We start from the raw sequence: 27,834 nt of genomic DNA on the forward strand, positions 1-27,834 counted from the left end.
CTCGAGTCCATGCTGGGGGCAAGACCTTGTGCTGGGGCTGGAAAAGTGTTAGTTGCTCAGTCGTGTCTGACTCTTTGTGACCCCATGGACTATAGCCCTCCAGGCTCCTCTGTCCATGGGATTCTCCAGGCAAGAATACTGGAGTGGGTTGCATTCCTTTTTCCAGGCGATCTTCCTGACTCAGGGATCGAACCTGGGTCTCCCACATTGTAGGCAGATTCTTTACTGTCTGAGCCCCTGGGAGTGTTAGTTGCTCAATCGTGTCCAACTCTTTGCAATTCCCTGGACTGTAGCCCGCCAGACTCTTCTGTCTATGGGATTCTCCAGGCAAGAATACTGGGGTGGGTTGCCATTTCTTTCTCCAGGGGCATCTTCCTGACCCAGGGATCAAACCGGGGTCTCCTGCATGGCAGGCAGATTTTTTACCCTCTGAGCCACCAGGGAAGCCCCTGAGCCCCTGGAGGGACGGCCCAAAGAGGACAGACACTGGGGAAGGGAACAGTGTGTGGGGGTAGCAGTGGCCCCAGGGAGGTTAGGGGAGGGCTGGGGGATCACCAAGGAGCTTAGGGTGTGTGAGGGCTGTTCTGTCGTGGGGGAGGGGTTGACAGGCTGTGGTCAGCCACCTGCTGTTTCATAGCACGAAGAAGGTGACAAGAGACGTGAGTGGGCCATCACCTCCACCACCCCCCCACAGGAACTCTACCTGGGCCCCCACCTACAAGCACCATCCGGCCTGGGCAGCCTCCTGCTCCTCCCCCCTCAGCTCTCTTCCGACAATGCACACTGGGGCCTTGAAATAACATATCTTTATTTATGCCATCATTTCCACATAATTTGCCTATGATTCATCTGTTGTTAAGAGGCATTAAAACCTCCAGCCTCAGCTCCCAGGCACCCACCAGTCCCCATCCCACTCTCTCCTGGGACCCACCCTGTCCCTTCCCACAATTTCTTGTCCAGCTCTCACCCAACCCCAGCAGCCCCACTTCGCAGCGCCTCTTCCTCCACAAGCGCCCCCACCCCAAGCTCCTCCCCACTGGGCTTTTTTGGGGGAGTGGGAGGCAGGGGCTGGGACTCTCCATCCTCTCCCCCAGCCCAGACCCTGGCCTGAGGCAGGCCCTGCTGAGACTCCAGATGAACTAACACACACAGGAAAAGGGAAGAAGCTTCTCCTGGCCCAGAAGCAGGGAGCTGTGGAACCCCTTCTGGGACCCCCACCCTCTACTTCCTCAGGCTGGATTTTCCTGGTACCTCAAGGCTGGTCCCTGAGTCCCTCCTTCCCCTTTATTCTGCTCTGACAGGGCACGGAGGTGTAGAGTTTCTACTGTGCTCACGCGTGTGTGTGTGTGCACGTGTGTTGGGGGGTAGGAATAGGAAGGGTCGTCTCATACCCTCATTAATTACCTAGTAAGGCTTTAAGGCTTTGGGGACCCCTCCCTAACCCTCCCTGGGGAAATGTGAGCGAGTCAGGGAGCCGCAAGGTGGGGGAGGCAGGGGAGGAAGAGGATGGGGGCGAGGAGGGGGCTCTAGAAGGCGGCGGGGGCGAGGGGCGCTGTGGTTGTGTTATCTGATGTGAGGAGCCAGGTGTGCTCTGGGGGTGGGGGGAAGAGCAGCCTGAGAGAGAGAGGCAGAAACTGCAGACTCGGCCTGGAGAAGCAGAGAGGCTGAAACAAGAAAGACAGAGCAGGCCTGGGAGGCCCGTCGAGGTCTCTCCTCATCAGAGACCAGCTTCCCTCTCGTGCTTTGGAGGCAAACTGGGGTGGGGGCAGTGTCCTCCTGGCGGCCCCCAGCCTGGCTCCCCCAGCTCCCAGAGCAGCGGGTGGCCTCTCTCCACTGCAGGACAGAGCTGGGGTGGCCAGGCCGGTGTGGTGTGGGCGAGGGTCCAGCCTCGTCCCGAATCAGGGCAGTTGGAGACGGTTGAGGGTCTGTAATCTCGGTTGGGGGTTGACGGGTGGAGGAGGCTTTGCAGAAGGAGATAATGGGGAGGAGCCGAGCCCTGGCCTGGAGCAGGGAGCTGGGGGCCAGCCTTCCCCCTCCTCGGTGGCTTGGGCAGGCCTGTGAGCACCGTTGGGGCACCGGCGGGGTCCTCCACAAGTGGACCCACTAGGTGTGAGTCCCACCTGCGCCAGTCCTGACTTAGGTGTGTGTACAATGAGGGGGGACGACTGAAGAGAGGAGTGGATCCCCCAGGAGGTGATGAACACTCTAAGAACAAAGTCTAATAGTCACCAAGCACTTACTGCGTGCGCACCAGGCACAAGTCTCAACACCGTGTGTTCACGTGTCTACTTTTCACAACATCTCCCAAGTGAGGATCACCAGTGTCTTCGCTCTGCAGGAGAGAGACAGACCCTGTCCATCTGCCAGCAGTTCTGGCAGCAGCTACTTCAGTCCGGCTGCTCCCCTAGCGGAGGCCCTGCAGGAGCGGCAAGCTCCCTCCTGTTAGCTTCACAAAGACCCTGCGTTGCCCTTCATGCAGGGGAAACCAAGGCCCCCAGAGCTCCAGTCACTGCCCCCAGGTTACACAGCAGGTGAGAGGTGGTAACAGGCTTCAGGACCACCTGCTGTCTAGTCCCTCTCTCCTTCACCACTGCGGCTGCTTTCCTCAAGGCCAGGAGTGGCGTGGGGTGGAGGGGCAGGGACCCTCTTGTGTGCCTCTGCCTCTGCACCCACAGCCCAGCCCCTGCTGGCCTGCAGTGGGGACAGCCGTGGGCAGCACCCAAGAGAACCAACACCCACTGAACCTTCCACTGCCAAGGCCGCTGACATGCTGCCCACCGACAGCACTCTCTCTGCTCCCGCCCATCCACTCCACCACCTCAGAGCCTTCCTGTGAACGGCAGAAGGCAGGAGCCCCTTGGGGCGGGGTCCCTATCAGAGAGGAAGTGAAGCTGGCTTCTTTCCCATCCCCTTTATCACCTCTCCCCATCCCTACTTTATCACCCAGGGCTGTTCCCCCCCCACCCACCCTGTTGCTCCCCTGGGGCTCCAGGGTGGGAGAGGGGAAGAAATTTAAATCAGTGGAAGTGGGGGTGGGGCTGGAGGGAAACAGAAGGGACAGCGGGAAGGGGTTTCCCTGGCTCTCTGAACCCAGTTGCTCATTGGTCCTCCGCGCTTGGCTGGGCTGGCCTTGGTTGCGGAGCCTTTTCTGGTGGGCTGCTTGCTCTACCTGGCCCTCCTGGGAGGCAAAGGGAGAAACAGAAACCAGGGACAGACACAGTTGGGGCCCCTGCTCTGCCCTCGCCTTGTCCTTGCCCCATGCTGGCTGCCACAGGTGTTCACAGAATTTCTCATGAGATGGGATTGGGTCTGGGTGGCACGGACCTTTCCAAATGCCCTGAAGGATTCTGAGTGCAAGTGACGAGGACTGTGGGAGGCCCCACGGAGCTAAATAAGGGCTGCCAGGCTGTGCTGCATGTGGCTTCTCCATTTTTCACCACAGCATCTCATGGCGGGTGCCTCAGGAGAGTTCTGCCTGCTGCCCACTGTCTTCCCCTCTCAGTAACTAGGATCTAAGAGACTATGCCTTTCTTCCCTCAGTCTAGCTCAGATAGTATTTGCAGAACAATCCAGCTTGGAATCTGATACTTGATCCACCCCTTCCTGCACCCCCTGTATCAGATATCCTTGGATCCCTGAGCCTTGGCTCAGATCTGGTCTAATTCTGTAAGAATCTGTTCAGACTTGGGGTGAGGTGGTTGGGTCCTGGAGAGGGAGGGGCTACAGAAGCATTGCCAAGTTCCCCAAATTTTTGTGGATGCCTGGGGTTTTGCAAGGCATCCACTCACCTCCTCAAGACTCAGTCTCATTACCCACCCCTTCTCTTCTTCCCAGGAAAGTCTTGAACAACTAAACCAAAGGGCTCTGGTCAGGGCCCTGGTGTCAACCTGCAAAAAGGCATTGTCTTAGCTCTGTCTTAGCCAACTCTGGACTTGATTTGCAGACCTAAGTTTTGGGAGATGCAAGGCCAGCATGGATAGTCAGAATGTTAGATGACAAAGTGAGTATTCCAAAGATTTGAACAGACTAAAATGTGGGCAAAATCAAATCAGATAGATACAAATAGGGATAAATGCCATACTAAATTCTGCCTTTTGGTCCCCAAACCCAATCATTCACATACAGAGTAAGGGAGATACGGCAGCTGCTGTAGAGAGAGGCAGTTAACATATGGGTTCTGAAGCTAAAGGGACTTAACTTCTCAGTTTCCAAAGTTCAAGGGAAGGTGTTTAAATTTGCATAAGTCTGTTTGCATTTCATCTTCCATCAGGGACCCACGCAGAATTTTTTTTTTTTTAAGCTTGACATCCATTGTGAAGATCAGATCTTTGAGACACGGACAGAAGTGGGTGGCACACTGCCTCATTTTCATTCATTCATTCATGTCTTTATTCAGCTACGTTCATGGAATCCCTCCTTTGTTCCAGGCTGGTAGGGAGCCCCAAAGGCCAACCAGAAATGTAAAACACACTACAGTGTACACTTCATTCTGCCAGAGAGTGGGTGCACCATTCTATCCAAGTGGGGCAAGGGAAGGCACGGTGTGGTGAAGTTCAGGGAGAAATTTGTGCAAGACACGAAGCCTGAGCTGGAAGTTGAAGCAGCAGGAAGAGTCTGACAGGTTGAGAAAACTAGGAGATGGAGAACAGGGTGGGTCAAAATCAGGCCAAAGAAACCAACCTTAGAAGGATGTGCAGTGTAGAGCTCAGAGCGTAGGCTGGGACTCCTGTGGATTCCTGAGCCCCTTTTAGGAGCTCTGCAAGGTTGAAACTACTTTCATAATAATACCAATACGTTAAGTGCCTTTTAAACTCTCATTCTCTCAGTTGTGTACACAGAAGTCTCCCAAAGTTTTCATGATGTGGGGTACTCTAGCTGATGGGCTGCAGAACCAGTTATGAGAATCTAACTGCCTTCTATGAAGCCAGACATCAAAGAGATTTGCAACACTGTCAAACAATCCCTTCTTGTCACTAAACTTGTTTGTTACTTTTAGTAAAAATTGTGTTATTTATGTTATCTTATAATAGATTCATTACTATTTTTTAATTCAATGAGTATTTAATATTTTTCTCAATTTAAATTTCTAATAAAAATGGCATAGATGATCTTATTTGCAAGGCAGAAATACAGATACAGATGTGGAAAACAAACGTATGAACACCAAGGGGGAAATAGGGAGGGGGACAACTGGGATGAATTGGGAGACTGGGATTGACATATATACACTAGTGATACTATGTATAAAATAGATGAGCAGTGAGAACCTACTGTGTAGCTCAGAGAACTCTACCCAGTGCTCTGTGGTGATCTTCATAAAAAACAAAACAAAACAGAGATATAGGTATATGTATAGCTGATTCACTTTGCTGTACAGTAGAAACTAACACAACTGTAAAGTAACTATACTCCAATAGAAATTAATTTAAAATGTTAAGAAATAAATCTCTAACTTGGCAAATATTGTTGGCTATAACCCACATAAACGAAAGCTATTTGGGGTGGGGGGTAGGCATTTTCTGGGCTTCCCAGATGGCTCAGTGGGTAAAGAATCCACCTGCAATACTGGAGATGGGGGCTCAATCCCTGGCTTGGGAAGATCCCCTGGAGGAGGGCATGGCAACCCACTCCAGTATTCTTGCCTGGAGAACCCCATGGACAGAAGAGCCTGGCGGGCTACAGTCCATAGAGTTGCAGAGTCAGACACGACTAAAGCGACTGAGCACGCACGCAGGTGTTCTTTACTTTTAATGGCCCAAAGACCAAAACATTTGAAAAGGGCTGATGTGGAAGCAGCCTGTCGAGCCATGGTCACAGCTGCAAGTGGTTGAATGTGACCTTAGCTAGTCTCACAGTCTGGACAGTGACATGTGCTCCTGGATCACTGTGGGCTGTGCACCCCACCACGGGAGCATGGGTCCAGTGAACACTAAGGTGAGTGAGTAGAGACTGTGATACAACAAATACATGGAGCAAACCTGATTCTTGCGGCTCATTGCGATTCCCCTCTGGACAGGATCCACTTAGGTCCAGAGAATACTGACTTTAGTTATGGGGTGGATAATATGTGTATCGGAGAAGGCAATGGCACCCCACTCCAGTACTCTTGCCTGGAAAATCCCATGGACGGAGGAGCCTGGTAGGCTGCAGTCCATGGAGTCGCTCAGAGTTGGACAGGACTGAGCGACTTCACTTTCACTTTTCACTTTCATGCATTGGAGAAGGAAATGGCAACCCCCTCCAGTGTTCTTGCCTGGAGAATCCCAGGGACGGGGGAGCCTGGTGGGCTGCCGTCTATGGGGTCTCACAGAGTCGGAAACGACTGAAGCGACTTAGCGACTTAGCAATATGTGTATAGTGAGGTCACTGGGGAAGCGAAGCTGGTAAAGAAAGACCATAATTGAAAGAAGCTGGGAACAGTATTAACTAGAGTTCCCGGTTTTTTTAATTTCTGTGCCTACCTTCCCATCTCTTTCCCACAATTTTCTCTCCAGCGGAGCGGTTTCAATTCAGGCCTATTTGGCTTATTAAGTTGCACACCTGCCCCCTGGTGGCCGAATGGAGCAATGACGCCTTCTCCCCTCGCCGGTAGATTTTCATGGAGCAGGAACTATGGCTTCCAGAGGCTGAGATCAGCATGGCGGAGTCAGCCAGATCCCTCCGGAGCTACTCCAGAGAGCGTAGCAGGGATCAATCGTTAGAGGGCTGGAGCGGTGTCAACGTCCAGTGAAAACTTGTTTGACCATCCCTTTACTCTGCAAGTTAATAATGATGCTGGCAGCATTTATGATAAGAGCTTTTCACAGATTGTATTACAACAATGAACTATAAGTGGATACTATTATTGTTGCATTGTATAGATGAAGATTCTGAGACTCAAAAACATTAACTCACTTGCCCAAGGTCACACAGATAGCCATTGGCAGAGCCAAGACAAGGACCCATCAGTTTATGCCATTAAGTGTTTGGCTTCTGCTTGTGCTCCTGGCGATGGCCTGTTTGCAGGTCTGTCTTCTTCCAGTGGATTGTGCCTTTCTTGGGGTGCAGCAGCTGTCCTATTCATCGCTGTATCCCCAGCACTGAGGCCAGGGCTGGGTTTGTGCTGAGAGACACCGCAAGGACTGCACAACCAAGCTGGACCTCAGGGGGAACCGGGGGCCAGCAGGGAAGGTGCTCAGAGGCTCCAGACAAAAGGGGTCAGGCACCTTCACAGAGATAAAAGGCGAGAGCAGGATATAGGGGGAGAGAAGGGAGTGGGGGAGAGTGGCCAAATAGCCCAAACCTGTCCCCGAAGGGTAGTAGCACCACCTAGTGGTGGAACTCAACGTGACTTCGGGGCGGGGAAAACACTAGCCAGTCCAAAGCTCAGAAGAAGCTGGGAACAGTCCCCCCTGGAGGGAGCCCCGGGAACTGTTGCTGCCCACTCCCTAGAGCCAAAAAGAAGGGCCTGGAAGCGTGCTGGTCTTTCCCCAAGGCGTCAGGTTGTACAAAATGTGAAGAAACAACCCCCAATCCTTACCTAGTCTTGGCTGAAAAGAGGACACATGAAGTTCACACTCTTTTCTGGAGGGAAGCCTGCATCCAATGACCAGGAATGTAAAAGCCAGCTCCCTCACCTCAGCTTGGGGCAATTTGAAGAGCCATCCCCATCTCTCAGAGCCTCCGTAAGGGCTGGTGGAGACCTCTGTTGAGACTGCACCGCAGCCCAGTTTCTCCCTCCATCCAATTCCACTTTCTTCCCTGCCACCCACAATGATGATCTTGTGACTACCCCACGGTGAGCTCCCTGCACTTTAATCTACATTTGAGTTGGCTTCCCCAGAACCCAACGTGCAGCAGCACTGTCTCCTGAGTCACATACGGTGCGTCTCAGTGTATAAATTCCAAGCAGCTGTCTGGACCAGTGACCACCCCCATCCCTACCCCCAGTCTCTGCTCCACATCCTGCTATGCTTCCTGGTCAGCTGGAGCACACACCGCCCTCCAGGAGCCTCACAGACATCATGCCTACAGTGAATGCCAGTTGGCATGAAGAGGCATTCCCTTGGTCACACTGGGATGTCACACATCACCCTTGTCCCCTGCAGGGCCACGGGGCAGGCAGACAGACCCGAAGTGCATAGACAGCCTCCGGGGAACCTCAGTAGCAGCCAGAGACCCTGATCCGAGGGCTCTGGTCACTCCAGGCAAGCCCTCCCTGTCTGCTGGTCCCCAGAACTGAGGTAATCGGTATGTCCTGGCACAGTGCTGACCCATTTATGCCACATGAAGCTCTGAGCCTATCAGCTTTGTGATCTGTGAGATGCTTCTTACTTACATTTCTTCTGAGGAGCGGATGTATTCACAGCAGTCCCATTACAACGTTGCTTGATGTAAAGGGAGGATGTTCCCTAAGTAGCCTCTGGTGGTGGTGGTTTAGTCGCTAAGCTGTGTCCAACTCTTGTGATCCCATTGACTGTAGCCCGCCAGGCTCCTTTGTCCATGGGATTTTCCAGGCAAGAATACTGGAGTGGGCTGCCATTTCCTTCTCTAGGGAGTATCTTCCCGACCTGGGGATTGAACCCATGTCTCCTCCATTGCAGGCAGATTTTTACCACTTAGCTACCAGGGAAGCATTTGACACCTCTATATGGTATCAAATACTTAGTGGCCATCTGACTGACAGATGGACAGAAACGTACCATCCATGAACAGGATGCATTGTGTAGACCAAGCCTGTTCAACAGAACTTCCTGCAAAGAGGGAAATGGTCTGTCCATTCCCATAGGCCTGAGGCTACTGGTCACTAAGAATATGGTGAGCGCAGCTGAAGAGCTAAATGTTTACTTTTATTTCATTTTAATGAATTTTAATTTAAATAGTCACTTGCAGTTACCTTACTGAACAACACAGATGCGGACCCAAGGCCTGGAACATGAAAACTAAAAATCACTTTCTCCTAACTGGATGCATTTCTCTCTGTTTACCTGGAAAAGTTGATTGTAACACAAAGCCTTGGAGATTTTGTGTTCCTCTGGATCGTCTATAAAAATGCTAAATAAGAGCCTCCTAACAGTTTCTGGGGACTCATCTCCACATTCCTCCTGCCAGAGATGTACCCTGGGATGGTACTTCTCTAAACTCAGTCACTTTTCTTAACAAAACAGCCCTCAAGCCCCATCCCCAATTCTTCTACTCCCATCCCATCCCCCACTGACATATTTGATTTGAAATCAAATTTTTCAGATGCTCCTGAAAAATTAAATCACATCCAGATGTTCTCTGACCAGTTTATCCTAAATAAATACATTGGTTACGTTTTTCCCGCATGGTTTCCCCTGAGACGACCATTCTGTGTCTTGCTAGTTATTTGTGCTTGTGTGTTTAGCAAAGCTGCCCTTTATTATGTGTGCTGTGCTAAGTCGCTTCAGTCACGTCTGACTCTTGTGACCCCGTGGACCATAGCCCATCAGGCTTCTCTGTCCCTGGGATTCTCCAGGCAAGAGTATTGGAGTAGGTTACCATTCCCTCCTCCAGGGGAATCTTCCTGGCCCAGGGATCAAACCAGTGACTCTTAGGTCTCCTGCTTTGGCTGGGGGCAGGGGGCTCTTTACCACTAGCATCACTTGTGAAGCCCCATCCTTTATCATAAACCCCACTTTTTTTGGAAATGGAGGGGGTGCATTGGCTCTTCGGGGTCTTTTGAAGTCCTGTATATTCACAAGAGTCATTTGCAGTTTGCCAAGTCATGTCAAATACAGGCACGGTTTAGTCCACAGATGCCTGGTTTCTATTCTGGAGGTTTTAGGTAAGGGCCACACAGAAATGGACACAACGCATGCTACTGAATGCTTCCTGAGAGTAGAGCCCTGCTGGTCCGGCACCTCCAATTTCTCTTTCCCAAGGTCTACTTTAGGAATGGGAGCCTCCCTCACAACCCCTTTCGTAGAGAGCTGGCATGACTGGCTGTCATTTGTCAGCCCCTTCGGCTCAGCAGGAATCAGTGGAGTGTAGCAGGTAATCAACGGCTTCTGGAGCCAGCTGCCAAGGTTCAAGCCCCGTCTCTCACTTAGCACCAGTGCTGCTTTGGGCACGTTATCTGCTCTGTGAAATGAGTGTAGTAGTTGTCCATTTCCCCAAAGGGTCCTTAAAAGGATAAAGCAAGCTGGTTTGCATAAAGCATTTATTTACAGCAGTACTTGACATAAAGTAAGCGCTATGTAAGTATCCGCCATCTTTATTACCATATGGGAAGCTTTCTTCATTGGTTTTATTTGACAAATTTTTGGCAAATGTTTTTTCTCTTTGGAAATCACCAGGAGTCATTCTTCAAAGCCCTCTTTGCTGTTTTATTTCCAGATTTAACCAGATCTGTTGCACGTTCCAAGCTTCCCTGTTGACCTCATTCAGATTCTCCTACTTCTTCCAGTCAGCCAGAGAAGGCTTTTCCTATCTCCCAGAATCTTGTTTATTTGGCATTTTTGGTGTACACTTTCCTGGCTTCCCTGGTGGCTCAGACGGTAAATAATTTGCCTGCAATGTAGGAGACGTGGGTTCAATCCCTGGGTTGGGAAGATCCCCTGGAGAAGGAAATGGCAACCCACTCCAGTATTGTCTGGAAAATCCCACAGACAGAGGAAGCTGGTGGGCTATAGTCCATGGGGTGGCAAAGAATTGGATATGACTGAGTGGCGTCTGAGCTCTAGCATGGTGCAGGAAAAACAGCACGGGACCCCATGGCCAACATCCAGGTCCAGACCTGGGGCTGCTCCAAACTAGTTACACGAGCTTGCGTGAGTCACACCTCCTCCTCAGCATTGGTTTTCTCTAACAAGGGGGTTGAACTGGGTTAGCGATTTTCAAGCCTTTTCTACAATCGGGTCCCAAGGGTCTCTCCTTAATTTGTAAAATAACAACACCAATAGTGTGTGGAACTTCCCCAACATAAGCCCACACCTCCCATAAGCATCTCTTCATTAGCGGTGCCTGCTATCCGCTTTATCAGGATGTGGTCCCAAAGGCGTCTGATTCTAAAGACAGCTTCCGTCTGTCAGACGTCAGCTCTGGATATGGGAAGAACACCAACTTTGAAGTTTGGTGCTCCCACCCCACCTGCCTCACCGGCCCTTTCTGACATTAGTGGGTGGGGTGGGAACAAGGAGGAACCAGCTTCACCCAACTCCACCAGAAGCGCTCTCACAGACCCGCTGCTCCCCACCCACACTTGAGATGCTGGAGCAGTGCTGGAAGCAGATCCAGGCAGCCAGGGTGGGCTGGGGCTGTTGGGATCTGGAAATTCCTCTCCCTCATCCCCCCCTCCCACGGACAAAGGAGCCTGACGGGCTACAGTCCATGGGGTTGCAAAGAGTTGGACACTACTGAGCGACTGACACTTTCACACTTCATCCTACCCTGCCAGGAAGGAAAGACGAGGCCCTACTGGTAAGTGGCTTCTCCAGACTGCTGGGGGCAGGGATAGTGGACCAATCTCTGGGTCATCACCCTTGGCCATCCACCCTATGGTGAGGCCCATCCAGCCCCACGGCCGCTGTGCAAGGACTCTGGAGCCTGTGGCCAGTCCTGTCTGGGGTGGGTTGTAGGACCTGCAGGGTGTGAATGAGGACAGTGGCTGCAATCCTCTGAAGCCTGGGGGCCGTTCAGTCCTGCCATGTGGACTGGGGGAGGGAGAAGAGCTCCTGCCTCGCCAGCCCCTTAGATCCAGGCTGAGGAGCCGTGGGCTCGGTGGCAGGATGGGTGGGGCCTCTGTCTACTACTCTTCTACCAGACTGGGTTTACCTGTCCCCCCATCACCTGGGCCCTGCTCGCTTCCCTGCTTGGCCTCCAGCACTTGGGTTCTGGGCCAGTGGCCCCTACCATGGGTAGAAAGCCCATCCTACCAGAGCCACTACCGGGGAGAATGTTACCATGGTGAATGTTACCATGGTGATAGGATGAGGGTGGGCCCTACAGCATTAGGCAAGCACCCTTTGGCCGGCAGAGTGTGAATGAGGGTGGGGATTGTGATCTTGGTCACCTTGGTTTTGGGGCTTCCTTGGCAGCGAGTGTCCTAGGAGAGCCAGGGTAAGAAGGCAGAGGAGGAGGGCCCATCGCAGCACACTGCCCAGGGGCAGACAGCACAGCCCAGCAGCAGAATGAGGAGGGGGTTGTGAGTCAGTATTTATCGTGGGTGGGCGGAGGAAGGGTGGTCCCAGCCGCTCTGGATGGGTGGGCCTGGAGTGCAGTGGAGGTACAGGTGTCTCTGTCCCTGAGGAATGGCTCTGTCTCTCCCGCCTGCCTGTTCCCTCTGCATCAGCCAGCAGCCACTTCCGGAGTGGCGGGGACATCCTCGGGCAAGGGCCCAACTTCAGCCTCTGCCCTCTGCCCCTACTTTAGTTCCTTTGTCACATAAACGAAAAATCCTCATGACCGAGGCCTTGAGGGCAGGGGTGGGGGTGGGTTGGGGGGGGCAGCCTGTGGCCTGCAGGTGAGGGGGACCTGGTGTTAGACGGGGCAGGAGAGAGGATGGGCCAGCCGGGGAGGGGGGGCGGGAGAGGAGGGGATGAACCCCAGCAGGTATGGGAAGGCCTGCTGGGCAGCCACCAGTCCCAGGCCTGGGTGCCCGGCCCTGGAGAGGCTGCCCCTCCCAGGCGCCAGTGCAGGCTGCCAGAGTCAGGAGATCTCGTTGCCAAACACCTCGAACAGGAGGGGCGTGAGCTTCATGCTGGACTCGGGCTGGAAGGAGAGGCAGCGGTACTGCTTGGAGTGCTCCTCATTCAGGCTGCGCAGGTCCGCCAGCTTCTGGATCATCTTGGCGTAGAGCAGGTGGCTGCCTGGGGGCGGGTGGCGGCAGCGGATGTAGGTCTGCAGCGTGTTGGACAGGCGGTCCTGGATGGCCTCGACCAGTGCGGCGTCCTGCACTCCAGGGCGGTCTGTGGGCAGAGAGGTGGAGGGCGGGGGGGAGCTCTGAGTCGGGTCCCTTACTGCCCAGCCCCCACCCCTCAGCCTGAAGACAGACCCCCAGCCTCAGCATCTTCCTCGGTCACTCCTGGATGGCTGCTAATCTGTGACATCAGACCTCCCCAACCCTTTGGCCACTTCCCATTGCCTTGAGGATCAAGTCTCAGGTTCACCTGGGTCATCTGGTCCTGTCCCACCTCGTCTCTCTCCTGTCTCTATTGTCCATCTTTCATCAGGATCCGGATCCCAGGCTCTCTGACCTCCAGGCTTCACATCTGTGTTCCCTTTACCAGGAACTCATCTCCTTTACTTTTGCCTGCCTCTTACTGAGGTAAGAGGTAACAGCACAAAGGACCTTCCTCGAGGACCTTCCTTGAGGTCATTCCTGATGAGCCCTTACCTTCAGATGACATCAGGCTCCCATTTTCTGCTCTACCCTCTGTAGCATCATTTACTTTATTTTTAAAACTCTCATCACACAAGGAGTTGGTTGTTAAGTTGCATGTGTTTAATGTCTCCTCCTACACTTGATGGGGGGATCTGTGTCCTGTTTGCTGCTGAGTCCCTGTGCCAGGCACCATGCCTGGTGCTTGACAGAAGTCTGATAAATCAGTGTTGAGTTGATGAACAAATGAGTGAATGCTGGGCAGCGGGAGGGGTGCCCACGTCCTCTCCTTGGGCGCCTGCCCAGGAAAGCATCCCTTTATAGAGGCCACTGGCTTGTTCCCTGAACACCGTCTAGGTGGAGCCTCACCAGCCATCCAGCATCCTCAGGACTGCAAGATCTCCTCCTCCTTGACCTCTTTCCCTCTTCCCACCCCAAACAGGCAGGAGAGCTTGAGGGTCACAGCACTCTGCCTCCAGCATCTGTCAGCTAAACTATCAGGCCAGTAGAGCCATCTAGAGTTTTGTGCCCTGTCCCCAGGGAACTTCAAGTGTCAGCAGAGGTCAATCCAGTTCACACAAGAGCAGAGCCTGAGTCTGATTCTTCACAATCCCACCCATGAACCAGCAATGGTCTCACTAGTTCAAGGGCAGTGAGGAAACCCTCAACAAACCCATACTATGTGGCCTGGGCAAACCCAGCAAAGTGGGTCTTTCCTGGTCGGTCTCTTCTTTTGCTCACTTCTCCCCCCGAACTTCTCTGCTGGCCCTCAGCGGGGCTCACCCTTCACTCCTGCCCCCCAGCCATGCCACTAGGTACCTGGGGAGACAATGCAGATGGCCATGAGCAGGACATGTTCCTCTTCATGCAAATTCAGCTTCTTCAGCCCCACCTGGAACTTGATGAGGGGCTCGATGAGCTCCAGGCTGTGTCCGGCTACAAGAGAGAACGGCCCGCTGCTGTGAGCATCAGCAGGGGCCAACCACCCCACTTTACCCGTCCTCTGGCCTGACCCTCGCCCTTCTCTCCCAGTTGCTACCTCCCTCCCTCTGAAGTGCCTGGTGGGGCAAATGACCCCAGGAGGGGTGGAGCTTAAGCAGGTGGAGGCAGAACCCAGCCACACCTCTGGTCACGTCGCTGACTTGGTACTTGTAGTCCGGGCTGCCACAGGTCCAGGACATGTCGTCCAGGGTGAAGGACTGGTTGGAGCGCAGCATGATGACCTCAATGGCACTCGACTTCAGCAGCACGATCTGGTCGTCAGGGGTGAGGTCTCTGCCAGGGAGGGTAGAGGGGGAGGTCAGTTACTCGTCAAGACCTTCATGTCATGCCGATCAGTGCGATGCTTTGACAGGCATACCCTGCCAGGTGACCAGCATGTGCTCTGGGTCCTCCACCGAGGAACTTGCAGCCTGGGTGGAAAGATCAAGACTGTTTCTTGAAGGAGAACAACTCAAAGGTGTTATCAAATGCCAGCTGGTGTAGCTCAGCCACTAAGACAGGGAAAATCCAGTGACTTTCTAGGGTCTCCCAAGTCTAAGCAGTCACGGTTCTTCTAGGGTCAGGAAGATGGAGCCTGAGGAGGCTCCCAGGGCTATGGCATGAGTATGTGTAAGCTAAGACGCTTCAGTCATGTCCGACTCTTGGGACCTCTTGAACTGTAGCCTGCCAGGTTCCTCTGTCCATGGGATTCTCCAGGCAATAATACTGGAGCGGGTTGCTGTTCCCTTCTTCAGGGGATCTTCCTGGCCCAGTGATCAAACCTACGCACGACTCCTATGTCTCCTGCATTGGCAGGGAGGTTCTTTACCACTAGCACAAGCTGGGAAGCCTATGGCATGAATATGGAGGTCTGCAAAAGCATGGCCAGGACCATCCTCAATGGCTCCTATTCTTTGGTCCTTCTAGTAGTGAAGTCAATTCTGTCTCCAGGACATCTCTGGCCCCACTCCCTCCAGGCTGTTTTGATTCCGAATTCCATCATCTTTTTCAGTAGCCTCTTATTAGAATCCTGGAGTCAAGTCTCTAGTTTACCTTTCTTACTGTCGCTACAGGAAAGTGTCATTCCTGTGCTCAGAAATCGCCAGTGACCATCCAACACCCTAGGGTCAAGCCCATACTCCATAACTTGGCTCCAACATGTCTTTCCAGCCCTGCTTCCCATCACAGACTCCACCAACCCTCCATTCTAACAACATAAAACTACTCCATGTTTGGATGCCAGGCATTCTCACACTGCCATGCCTTTGAACATAGGACAGCTCCAGCTTAGAGAATGCATCTTCTTCTGGTCCTGAGTCCAGTTAGGCCTCCCTTGGATCCCTCCACCCTCTGATTTTCTTCACTGAATTAGAGCCATTCTTTTAAGACCTGCTGCACATTGCTTGTACTCCTATTTTGCCTTTCCTTATTTTTCAAATTAATTAATTTATTTTAATTGGAGGCTAATTACTTTACAATATTGTAGTGGTTTTTGCCATACATTGACATGAATCAGCCACGGGTGTACATGTGTTTCCCATCCTGACCCTCCCTCCCACCTCCCTCCCCATCCCATCCCTCAGGGTCATCCCAGTGCACCAGCCCTGAGCACCCTGTCTCATGCATTGAACCTGGACTGGCGATCTGTTTCACATATGATAATATACATGTTTCAGTACTATTCTCTCAAATCATCCAACCCTCTTCCTCTCCCACAGAGTCCAAAAGACTGTTCTTTACATCTGTGTCTCTTTTGCTGTCTTGCATACAGGGTTATCATTACCATCCTTCTAAATTCCATATATATGCGTTAGTATACTGTATTGGTGTTTTTCCTTCTGACTTACTTCACTTTGTATAATAGGCTCCAGTTACTCCTGTCCTTTAGATGCTTGTCTCTGGCTCTTCCTCATAAGCTGCTTGAAGGCCAGCACCACACTCAAACTGATCACTGAGCCCTGAGCTTGACAAGAGGGTCAATAACTCTGTGTTGATGAGTCAAGAGGCTCATGACTAGTTCTACTATTCTGAGTCACGAGCTGAGCTTATCTGAACAAAGACAAGGAAAGAATCAGGGCCCACAGATCAAAGTGCTTCCACTTCTCCTTCCCTTTCTATTTCTGACTGCGTGCTTCCTCTTGGGTATCCTGTTGAGGGGCTGTCACCCCCTGTGGCTGCACTTTGGAATGCAAAAAGGTGGGAAACAGATGTTAATGGATAAGAGTCCTATGTCAACAGGTGATGGGTGAGGAGGTGTGGAAAGCTTACATGATTATATGGGCACCAAAGGGCCTGTGTTGAAGGCAAATCACAAAGTGTTGGAGTTGGAAGGCCCCTTCTAGAGACTGTAGTCCAGTTCCTTCCTCAGCATCTCCAACAGATGGCTCTCACACAACCACTGCAGGATTCCCCTGGGGCCAGGGAGCTCCCAACCTCTGGCCACAGTCACGAGGTGCTTGGCTCTAGGGCGAATAACGTCTTCTCCTGTTGACCAATAACCCACAAGATGACACACTCATCCATGGCTTGTAGTTCTGTCCTCTCAAGGAAGACAGAACCTGAGTTCTGCATTAGCCGTGGGCGTGGCGGTGGTTTAGTTGATAAGCTGTGTCCGATTCTTTGTGACGCCATGGACTGTAGCCTGCCAGGCTCCTCTGTCCATGGGATTTTCCAGGCAAGAATACTAGAGTGGTTTGCCATTTCCTTCTCCAGGGGATCTTCCCCACCCAGAGATCACACCTGGGTCTCCTGGGTTGCAGGCAGGTTCTTTACTAACTGAGCCACCAGTGGGGCCCAATCCAGGGAACGTCCCTTTAACCACTTAAGGAAAGCCACCATGTCCCCCTCCCCTTGCCTCTTCTCTGGAATAAACAACCCTGATGCCACAGTGTCTGAATGTCTCACTATCCTTGGCACCCCTCAATCCATATTGAAAAAGTGAAAACTAACACCACCCTCATTTGGGTTTTAGTTCATGATGCAAGTAAAATGTGTTCGTTCTTAAATCTTGGGAAAATACAGACAAAATATCAAGGCAAATAAAAATGGCTCATAACCACAAGAAACGTTTTGATTTATTTTCTTCCTATTTGTTTTCCATGCAAATATCTCTTTTTCAAATGTGCACCAGGTCATAGTAATCCTGTGTCCCACTTTCTATGTCAGTTCATAGTACGTGGCATCATGTTACATCAATGTGTTATAGGTTATTTAATCAGTCTCCCACCCACCTATGTTTGGGCACTTTGGTCACTTCTAAGTTTTGCTGTTTGGGGCTTCCCTGGTGGCTAGTGGTAAAAAAATCCACCTGCCAATGCCCAGAAATGTGGGTTTGATCCCTGGGTTGGGACGATCCCCTGGAGAAGGAAATGGCAACCCATTCCCATATTCTTGCCTGGGAAATCCCATGGACAGAGAAGCCTGGTGGGCTACAGTCCATGGGGTTGCAAAGAGTCGGACGTGACTTAGCGGCTGAACAACAACAGCAACGAGTTTTGCTGTTATAAGTAGTTCCATGAGGGACATCTTTGTACGTAACGTTTTGTTTAATGGCCCACTCAGAATGAATGGCTGGAAGTGAACAAACATCCCATGGGTGCCTGGCTACCGAGATTTCAGCAGGACCACTGCCTACTGTGATCCAGACATACTACTTGTATGAAAGCAAATCTAGAACGACCTCGAATTACCACCCACAGCCTGGAAATACAGGGACTTTCTAAGTGCAGCTTGCAGCCAGAACTGGTAATGGTGGTAGGTGGGGGTAGCGGTGGAAGTAAAGGGGAAGTCAGGAAGAGACCTAGGTCTTCCTGGTTCCTGCATCAGCTCTGGCTCTGGGCTTCTCTCTGGACCTGACTAATATTTACACCCAGATCAGTGTTCACCCTTGAGGCTGCTTCTGGGCACCTGAGAGATGCTCTGGGTATGTGCTGCTTGTCTTTCCCATTCCCACCAGGCGGTGTCCAGACCCTCCCTGCTTGTATTCCCTCAGCTACATTCACTGCAGCTGCTCACATGTTTATCTCTTCCATCAGACACTGACCCTCTGGAGCCCAGTCATCTTTGATCTCTCATGGTATATGTAAGAAAGCTGAGTTCTGGACAGATGCATAAGTGAATATAGAGGAAAGGCGCAGGAGGAGGGAAGCTGTGACCCCAGGCCTTTGACCCAGGAAGGAGTCCCTAGGGGATAAAAATAGTGGTGAGGTTGAAAGCATGTAACCTTCTGGGGTTGACTGGGTCTGTTCCCTCATGCACACCTCTGGGCAGTGAAACCTGGGGTCCTTGGTTCTCAGATCCAAGACCACCCGTGGTCATTAAGTTGCTGCTCCTGATGCCACGTTCCCCTGCGTTTCTCTTGCAGGGCTAAGGGAGGGAGATTTGTGGGATGCAGACTAAGAGGCTGAGGGAAAGGAGGTGGGAGGCAGGAGCAGAGCCAAGGTCACACTGCAGGGCAGTTCACACCCAGCACAGCCCATCCAGTCCTGCCCCAGTTTGGCCCCACACCCGCACTGGAGTCGAATCCTGTATTCTCGCCTCCACTCATCCACACAGAAGTCTCATCCTGCCCTCCCCACACTTTCCACCCCTGCCTCCAGGCAGCAAGATCAAAGCTACCAGGGACGCAGCCACTGTTCTTTCACTTCTTGAAAGAACAGAACCTCTAACTGCAGAAACCGGCAGAACCAGAGAGCAGATGGGCTGGCCCTGCCTGGGTCCCGGGAGCCTAGGCTCTGGTCCAGGCCTGGTGCAGCATCTGCTTCATCCAGTCCAGGGAACATCCACATCACCGACCCTCCCAGAGCCCTTGCTAAGGCCTGCTCCAGGTTTATTGGAAAACATTCCACTTTGCAACTTCTCAAGCCATGCCGAAGCCAGAAAAGTCAACTCAAGCATGTTTAGGACTGATTTCATCCATTTGGCCTCAATAGTCAGGTGGTTGCAGTACCTGTTCGTATACACCTCACTTGGGCCAGGACTGCAGGGCTAGACCAGGGAACTCCGGAGAATGAGACTTAAAAGGGAAAGAAAGGGGAGGATTTTAGCTCATCCTTGGGGAGAAGAGGGCTTCCCAGGTGGCGCTAGTGGTAAAGGATCTGCCTGCAATGCAGGAGATGCAAGTTTGATCACTGGGTTGGGAAGATCCCCTGGAGGAGGGTATGGTAACTCCAGTATTCTTGCCTGGAGAATCCCATGGACAGAGGAGCCTGGTGGGCTACAGTCTATGGGGTTGCAAAGAGTCAGACAGAACTGAGCGACTAACACTTGGGGAGAGGAATTGAGGGGCTAGTGATGCTATTTTGTATGAGGGTGTGTGCGGTAAGGGTAAGGGATGGGGGCCAAGAGAAAGACTGGGGCTCAGGTTACTTAGTGGAGGGGGTGCACTGGGGTAGTCTGGTTAAACAAGTCATCTTCTTTCTAGGATGATTTTCGTAGGTGGAAAATCACCCAGCCACCACTGAAAATCACCAAACCTCAGCTTCTGGACAAGGCTCCGGGTGCTCTCTGGTCCACTGGGCAAGGAAGGAGGAACCCTGTGCAGAGGAGGTCTGCTGCTCCTGGAATTCAGCCAGGAGCTGCCTGCTACAGTGTATCCATCAACAACCTGAAGTGTTTTTTTCCTCTAGCTATTTACACAAAACAAGACTTTGGAACAAGTACAGTTTGCCAACAGTAACATGAAGGGAGGAGGAGGGAGTTGGAACTTGTACTGAGCAGAATGTGTCATCAGTTCCAAGGAAGGGCTCTGGAGGGTGAATCTCGGGCCTCACAGACAACACCCATTCTGCCTGCCGGAGTGGCCTTTACTCCTTTTAATGTGACCAAGGTGCGCGATATGGTAAGAATGTCTCAACACCATTCGATGTTTTCGCTTCTTTGCAATTTTCATATTAATTCCAGGAAAGAGCATTGGCGAATACCTGGTATTTGAATTGGTGTGAGGCATAAAGTAACAGACAGCAAGTTGTCTCAGGATAGAAACAAACTGGGAAGTGTTGGGTTTGCTGCCGCTGCTGCTGCCGCTGCTAAGTCACTTCAGTCGTGTCCGACTCTGTGCGACCCCATAGATGGCAGCTCACCAGGCTCCCCCGTCCCTGGGATTCTCCAGGCAAGAACTCTGGAGTGGGTTGCCATTGCCTCCTCTGAGTGCTGGGTTTAGCTGCACAAATGACTAACATTTAGCTGGTAGTGTGGTAGCGTGGCAATTTTGACAGCAGCTGATGGCTTCCCTACACAGCAGAGATTGCCCAAACAACAAATGCACCCCCTGTTAGCTTCCATCCAGAGCTGGCCAACATACAGTCATTTTCTAGCTCCCAATGTTCTAGCCCTGAATCTGAGCATTAGTGTTGAGGAAGCACGCTGCCCCTTTCTGGTATGACTTCAACTATTGCTATTAGTTGAAATGATGAGAATGCTGCTTGATATTCATTAATTTACTTCGTGTCTCAACCACATTGTCTATGTATTTGATGACAATGTCCCAAATGAACTTTTAGAAAGAAGGAGGCTATAAACATTCATAAGTAGATATGCTTCCCAGCATATCTACTAAAAGTGTCAACTTTTACATACTTTCAAGAATATTTAATGCTGCATGACCATTTAAATGAGGAGGGCATGGCAACCCACTGCAGTATTCTTGCCTGGATGATCCCATGGACAGAGGAGCCTGGCAGGCTATAGTCCATAGGGTCGCACAGAGTCAGACATGACTGAAGTGACTGAGCACACACGACCATTTAAATATAAGTGTTATATACCATTATTACCAAAACAATAGAACATTTAAACATGTATAAATGAATCCATAAGGGAGGGTCTCTACTTCAATTGAGGGCTTCCTGGGTGGCTCAGAAGAACGAACCTGCCTGCTAATGCAGGAGACGAAAGAGATGCAGGTTCGATCCCTGGGTTGGGAAGATCCCCTGGAGGAGGAAATGGCAACCCACTCCAGCATTCTTGCCTGGAGAATCCCAAGGACAGAGGAGCCTGGAGAATCCCATGGGCAGAGGAGCCTGGCAGGCTCCAGTACATAGGGTCACAAAGAGTCGGACACAACTGAGTGACTAAGCATGCATTGCTGCTGCTGCTGCTGCTGCTGCTAAGTCACTTCAGGACCCCAAAGATAGCAGCCCACCAGGCTCCACCGTCCCTGGGATTCTCCAGGCAAGAACAATGGAGTGGGTTGCCATTTCCTCCTCCAATGCATGAAAGTGAAAAGTGAAAGTGAAGTCACTCAGTCATGTCTGACTCTTCGCAACCCCATGGGCTGCAGCCTACCACGCTCCTCCGTCCATGGGATTTTCCAGGTGACAGAAGCATGCACTACTTTAATCGAATTTCTTATACTTACCTACTTTGGCAAAAAATATCTCAGTACTATTAGGAAACGGCCTTGGGTGATACATAAATTGGGTGAAAGATACCCAGGTTATAGATGCGAGTCCCTCTCCCTTTAGGATTTCTAAATTACTTTACAAACTTAGCCCTTTCTCCACTCTCTCACTTTATCCTGATTTCAGAATTGGGAGTGAAGGATTAATGTAGGTTTCATTTAAAAGGTTAACATGAGGGACTTCCCTGGTAATCCAGCGGCTAAGACTCCACGCGCACTCCCAATGCAGGGGGCCCGGGTTTGATCGATACGTTGCAACTTAGAGTCTGCATGCCTCGATGAAGCTCAAAGATCCTACGTGCCACAACTAAGACCCAGCTCAGCCAATTAAATAAGTAAAATATTTTAAAAATAAGAAGATAATATGAGAATTAGATTCAAGGCAGCTGGAGTGGACACAGCAGCAAACTCAGAGTTCTCAACCCAGTTCTGACACACCGGCTCCAACACTGGAATTCCTGGTGCTGAACTTCACTGGGCAGTGTCTGTTCTCTCACATCGATACTGTGAAGGATCCATGGCTTTCCAGTGTTGGCCTGCCCCATAATGCTGGAGAGGCTGTACTTCTCAAATACAGATTTCTGGACCTCGCCTAGAGATTCTGATTTAGGAGGTCTGGGATAGGACCTGAAGGTGTATTTTGGGAAGCAGTAGGTTGAGAATTTCTAAGACTTCTTTGGGCTCAGGATAGGATTCTGACTTTGTCTTCTGGATGTCCCAGAAGCTCCTTACCTGAACCCTGGGATCATCTTGGCAAAGCCGATGACCTTTTGGATGCTGTAACTGACCAGGTCAGCCAGGTGGGGCAGCATGGAGAGCTGGGACAGGTCCAGGGTCACAGAAGGGTCATCGGAGTCCTCTTCATTCAGATTGGAGAAGCTGGTTGGCTCCATTGTGTCTGGGGAATGAATAGGGAAGAAAAGGAATTACTTGAGCCAGCCTTCCTCCTGTGAGGCCCTCCTGTTCTCTGGCAGCAGCGCCAGTTGGGAATTCAGCATGACTGCCTCTCTCCAAAGTCACTTCTGCCCAGGCATCCCCCTGGGGTTTCCCGCGTCTTTCTTCAACAGAGTGATGAAGCATGAAAATCAAATAGCAGAGACATTCTGAGATATGAGACTTCTTTAAGAGTGATTCTACATGTCATTCCTAATGATCTTGAGTCAAAGATGAATTTGGAACCAATAAACTTGTGGAAAACAATGTTCAGCCTCACTAGTGATCAAAGAACAGCCAAGAACATCCACTTTTCACCTCTAAACTAGAAGCAAATATGTTTAAGGGTTGATACCAGTATTTGTAAAGATGCAGGAGACAGGCAATCCTTGTGCAGTGTTGGGGTGCTAAAGGAAGCACACATTTGTGCAACTAATCTAGAACGCAATTTGACCACAAGGGTCAAAAGCCTACAGTCACGTACACTCTGTGATCAGCAATCCTACGTCCATGAATTCAGCATAAGGAAAAATTCAGAATGAGTGCAAATATTTAGCCACAAGCACACTGTCATCTTCATCAAGAGCTGGGGGGAAAATCTAGATATCCAGTAATAGGGGGTTTAGATGTGTTATTGTTATTCTATACCCCAGAATACTATGCAGCTTCAAAAATGATATTCTAGGTATGTTCTGAATGGCATGAAAATATGATATAGGTGCTAGTGGTAAATGCAGGTACCCTGCCTGGGTAACCTGCCTGCCAATGCAGGAGACATAAAGAGATACAGGTTTGATCCCGGGATCAGGAAGATCCCCTGGAGGAGGGCATGGCAACCTACTCCAGTATTCTTGCCTGGAGAATCCCATGGACAGAGGAGCCTGGTGGGCTACAGTCCATAGGGTTGCAAAGAGTCGGACACGACTGAGCACACACACACACACACACATACACACCAAACATACCATGTGGGTAGGTGAGCACCTCAGATTAATTAACCTATAAGGGGAAATCGAAACTTCTAAATAAGACAAAGCTGTTATTAAAAGTTGAAGTACAAGATAAACCTATTTGCAAGGCAAGAACAGAGATGCATACATAAAGAACGGTAATGGGGACAGAGAGCAGGTATGGAGAGGGTGGGAGGAACTGGGAGATTAGGATGAACATATATACACTACCATGTGTAAGCAGATAGCTAGTGGGAACCTGCTGTGTAGCACAGTGAGCTCATCTCAGTGCTCTGTGACGGCCTAATGGGGTAGAATGGGCTTGGGTGGGAGCGAGGTCCCGGAGGGAGGGGATGTATGTACTTGTATAGCTGATCCACTTTGCTCTACAGCAGAAACTGTATAGCATCATGCAGTTGCTTTACAACATTGTAAAGCAATTGTACTCCAAAAAAAGGTGAAGTACAAACCGATGTATAACATACAGATTGACCTTCATTGATAAAAGTGATTATACCATAAAGTAAAAAGAGTAGGAAGGTGGATAGAGAAAATTAACACAAGAGAGGGGTTACTACAAGGTTAACTACAAGGGGAGGGGCTCAGGGATCAGTTATCTGTGCAGCGGTCACAGCAGATGGGTAGACACAGGATGTGTTCCGCTGTTATCTCTGTCTAGTTGGCACAGAGACCCCTCCTACCTACTCTGGATCTGGGCACAGATCCATCAGTGAGTCTGGAAGCACCATGTCTGAGGGTTCCAGCTCCCCAGAGGGGAGGGAGCTTTTCCATCCCTGCCCTCCTATCCAGCAGATGGCAGCTGGATTGGGTGAGAGGTAGAGGGATGAAGAAAAAGATAGGGGAGGATGAGGCAGGAAGATGCAGAGGATGGTAGAGAAGGACAATAAGAAAGCAAGGATGAGTTGGAAGGGACAGGTCCTCCAGGACCTCAGCGGAAGGTGGCTTGAGTGGAAGGTGGGCTTCCATGCTGAATTTCACCTTCCAAAGGCTTAGGCTCTGGTGACTAGTTAACAACACTGTTTGCTATATTTAAAAGTTGCTAAGAGAGTACATCTTAAATGTTATCACGGAGGGTGGGGGAACTCTTTGTAACTCTATGAGGTTAACTAACTTACTGTGGTAATCATTTCCCAATATATACATATATCAAATAATTATGCTATACACCTTAAATTTATACAATGCTGTATATCAATTGCATGCGTGCATGCTAAGTTGCTTCAGTTGTGTCCGACTCTTTGCAACTCCATGGACTGTAGCCCGCCAGGCTCCTCCTCTGTCCAAGGGGACCCTCCAGGCAAAAATACTGGATTGGGGTGCCATACCCTCCTCCAGGGGATCTTCCTGACCCAGGGATCAACCCCACATCTCTTGCATCTCCTGCATTGGCAGGTGGATTCTTTACCACTAGTGCCATCTTATATTTTTATAAAGTTGGAAAAAACAAAAACCAAACCAACAAACAACCCACCCGGCAGCAAGGGCCCAGGCTCAAAGGACCACTGAAAGGAATCAGGTCACTCCCAGGGAGGGAGCCCGGGGTAGAAGCCTGGCTTAGAGGAAAGAACAGAGGCTCTGCAGACAACAGCTTGGCCTCTTCCTCAGAGTCCTCAGCACGGGCCCTTGGGCAAGTCACACCTCTTCTCTAAAAAGGGGTTGTTCTGGGCAGCGCACAGAAGTAAGTGCTGTCCTTCTGGCTGCAGCCAAGGGTAGGTGGACTGGGAAAGCTCTAGGTCCTTGGGGAGGGAGCATGCTATCCCTCTCACCTGGAGAGGAGGTATAGTGATCCGAACAGGAGGAGGACGAGTTTCCAGAGAAGCTGGGCGTGAGTATCGACCTCAAAGGACGGTTCCCCTCGTCCTCACTCTTGCGAACTGGAGGCTGGAAGGGAAAGGTGGAGTGTCAGAAGCCCACATTGGAGGTCACCTTCCTCCCCCAGCCCTGGTCTTTTGTTTACAGGAGGGGCAGTCCTCCCCAGGGTCAGAGGGCAGAGCAGCTTCCAGCGCTCCCCAGGTGCTGTGCCCAGATCCCCTCGCCCTCCAGCGCATATACCCGGAACTGGCTGAAGTCCGAGTAGGTGTCGTCGTAGGTCTTGTGGTGGGCTTCCAGCAGGGTGGTGATGATGCGCTGCTGCTCCTCCGACAGCTTCGGCCGCAGGCTGTCCTTCAAGGCCTCCTCCTCCTTCCGCTTGAGGATCATCTCCCGCTTCCGCTGCACTTCTTCATCAGTCAGGATGACTGCAGGAGTGCCAGAGGGGGGTGTCAGGAGGGTGGGGCCTGCAGCGCCTCCAAGGAACGTTCCTCCGGGTGTAAATGCCCCAGATGGGAGGGGCTGTGCCCTGACACTCGGAGCTCACCAGGCCATCCTGCCATGGGGACCCAAAGCCCATGATATGGATGGAAGAGTGGGTCCTGTATGTTGAAAAGGCAGGAGCATGAGAGAGGAGGAAACAGAGGATTTGGGAGGCAGGATGCTTGGGCATCATTAAGGAGACCAGGATCCCAAGAACAAGATGTCTGACTCTGAACAGATTGAACTCTCCAGGCTTCTGTTTGCTCATTTCTAAAATGAGGAGTTTGGACCATAGGATCTCTCCTAAGATCCTTTTTTGTTCTTTCTTACAGGAAGCATGTGGTGTGGGGATCCTGCCTCAAAGGACCAACTGCTTTGAGACCTGAATGCAGCCCAGCACAGAGCAGATGCTCACTCAGGGGGAGGGAGGGTGCAGGGTCCCAGCGTCGGAAGCTAGGAGATGCTGAGAAGACCGCTCTACGTGGTCATCCCCACGTAACTTTCCAGGCATGTGATCTACTCTGACCAAAGTAGAAAGACTTTGCCTCTTAGGTTCCCTGCAAAACAACCCCTCCTTCAGTCCTTCCAGTCTTGAAATTTCTGCCCAAGGAAGTTTTCCAGTCCTTCAGAAGTCCCCGAGGATAGATAGCAGCTCACAGCTCTATCTGGGAAGCTCTCTCCAGTGGCTAGCCAGGGTGTCTGACTGCAGGGGCTCCAAGCCTCCCTGTGCTGGGTGACTGCTGGGAGGGTGGGGCCGGGAGCAGGCCCGGCACACAGACCTCCTGGTCGGGCTTGTAGAGCACTGACGGCAGGAGTGGGCACTGGGGCCCTCGGCTTGTAGCTGCTTGCTCTGTGCTAGTCTTGCCAGGGCATCTGCCCACAGAACCGAGCGTTTCACAAGAGCAGGAAAAAGAACCAGAATGCCAGAGTGGGTGGCTTCAGGGCTTCAGGAAAGGCCCATGGGCTTTGGCTTCTTGGGTGGGGTAGGACGAGAGAAGTGGGGGTGGGGGAAGGAGAGCCTGTGGTGGGTGTGAGTGGGCAGGGCAGGAAAGGGAAGCCGGTGGCGGAAGATGGCGCGTTCCCTCCAGAGCTGAGGTAAACCATACCTAGAGGAAGACTGGGCGGAGGCCACGCCCAGGTTACTGACTCACCTACCCAAAGAGCTGCCCGCCCTCCTCCCACAGAGGGTGTCAGTTCAGACCCCAAGAGATACAGCCAGATGGGAGCCGGGAGGAGCAGGGAGCACCCCATTCAAGGCAGGGTGTGAGACGCTAGCCTGGGAAGGCCAAGATTAGGGACAGAGTCCTTCCTGTTCACCTGAAGGGCAGGCACAGGACGCGATGAGGCTGGGGTTGGGGGGACGGCTCTGGGTGCCCACAGGGGTGCTTTTCAGCCCCACAGGGCTCTCATAACCCTCTGTGATTCTATGACATCACTGTCCTGCTCAGAAACTTCTGAATCCTTTCTGCTTACCATGCCCCACCTGAAGCCAAGATTCTTTGTGATTTCCCTTCTTCCTAACTTTCCAACCATACTCTTGCCTGGAAAGTCCATGGATGGAGGAGCCTGGTAGGCTGCAGTCCATGGGGTCGCTAGGTGTCAGACACGACTGAGTGACTTCACCTTCACTTTTCTCTTTCATGCATTGGAGAAGGAAATGGCAACCCACTCCAGTGTTCTTGCCTGGAGAATCCCAGGGACAGCGGAGCCTGGTGGGCTGCCGTCTATGGGGTCGCACAGAGTCGGACACGACTGAAGCGACTTAGCAGCAGCAGCAGCTGGGGTCTTGACACAGCAGCTGGTCTAGTTGCACTGGGATTGCTGGCCTGTGAACATGATCTGCTTACTACTGCCATGGCCATTTCCCGTGTGCTGGATGCCTGTCCAGATGGGTCTTCTCTCCCCAGTAGCCATGAAGATTTTATCAGTTCCCCAGC

At 51.5% G+C, this 27,834-nt stretch overlaps 1 protein-coding gene across 1 annotated transcript in view; it reads right to left on the reverse strand.

Moving 5' to 3' along the window:
- Nucleotides 1-10,145: 10,145 nt before the first annotated feature.
- VDR (vitamin D receptor) overlaps nt 10,146-27,834 on the reverse strand; it is a 57,957-nt gene continuing 40,268 nt past the window's right edge. Inside the window, exons 5-10 of the mRNA XM_006059446.4 lie at nt 25,658-25,842; nt 25,372-25,486; nt 22,434-22,599; nt 14,445-14,596; nt 14,141-14,257; nt 10,146-12,908 (exon numbers count right to left, since the gene is read on the reverse strand). Of these exons, the coding sequence (XP_006059508.1) occupies nt 12,649-12,908; nt 14,141-14,257; nt 14,445-14,596; nt 22,434-22,599; nt 25,372-25,486; nt 25,658-25,842 (995 nt within the window). The 3' untranslated portion in view covers nt 10,146-12,648. The remainder of the gene's footprint in view (nt 12,909-14,140; nt 14,258-14,444; nt 14,597-22,433; nt 22,600-25,371; nt 25,487-25,657; nt 25,843-27,834) is intronic.

Source organism: Bubalus bubalis, chromosome 4, assembly GCF_019923935.1.
Source record: "Bubalus bubalis isolate 160015118507 breed Murrah chromosome 4, NDDB_SH_1, whole genome shotgun sequence".
In the NCBI taxonomy this organism is placed as follows: domain Eukaryota; kingdom Metazoa; phylum Chordata; class Mammalia; order Artiodactyla; family Bovidae; genus Bubalus; species Bubalus bubalis.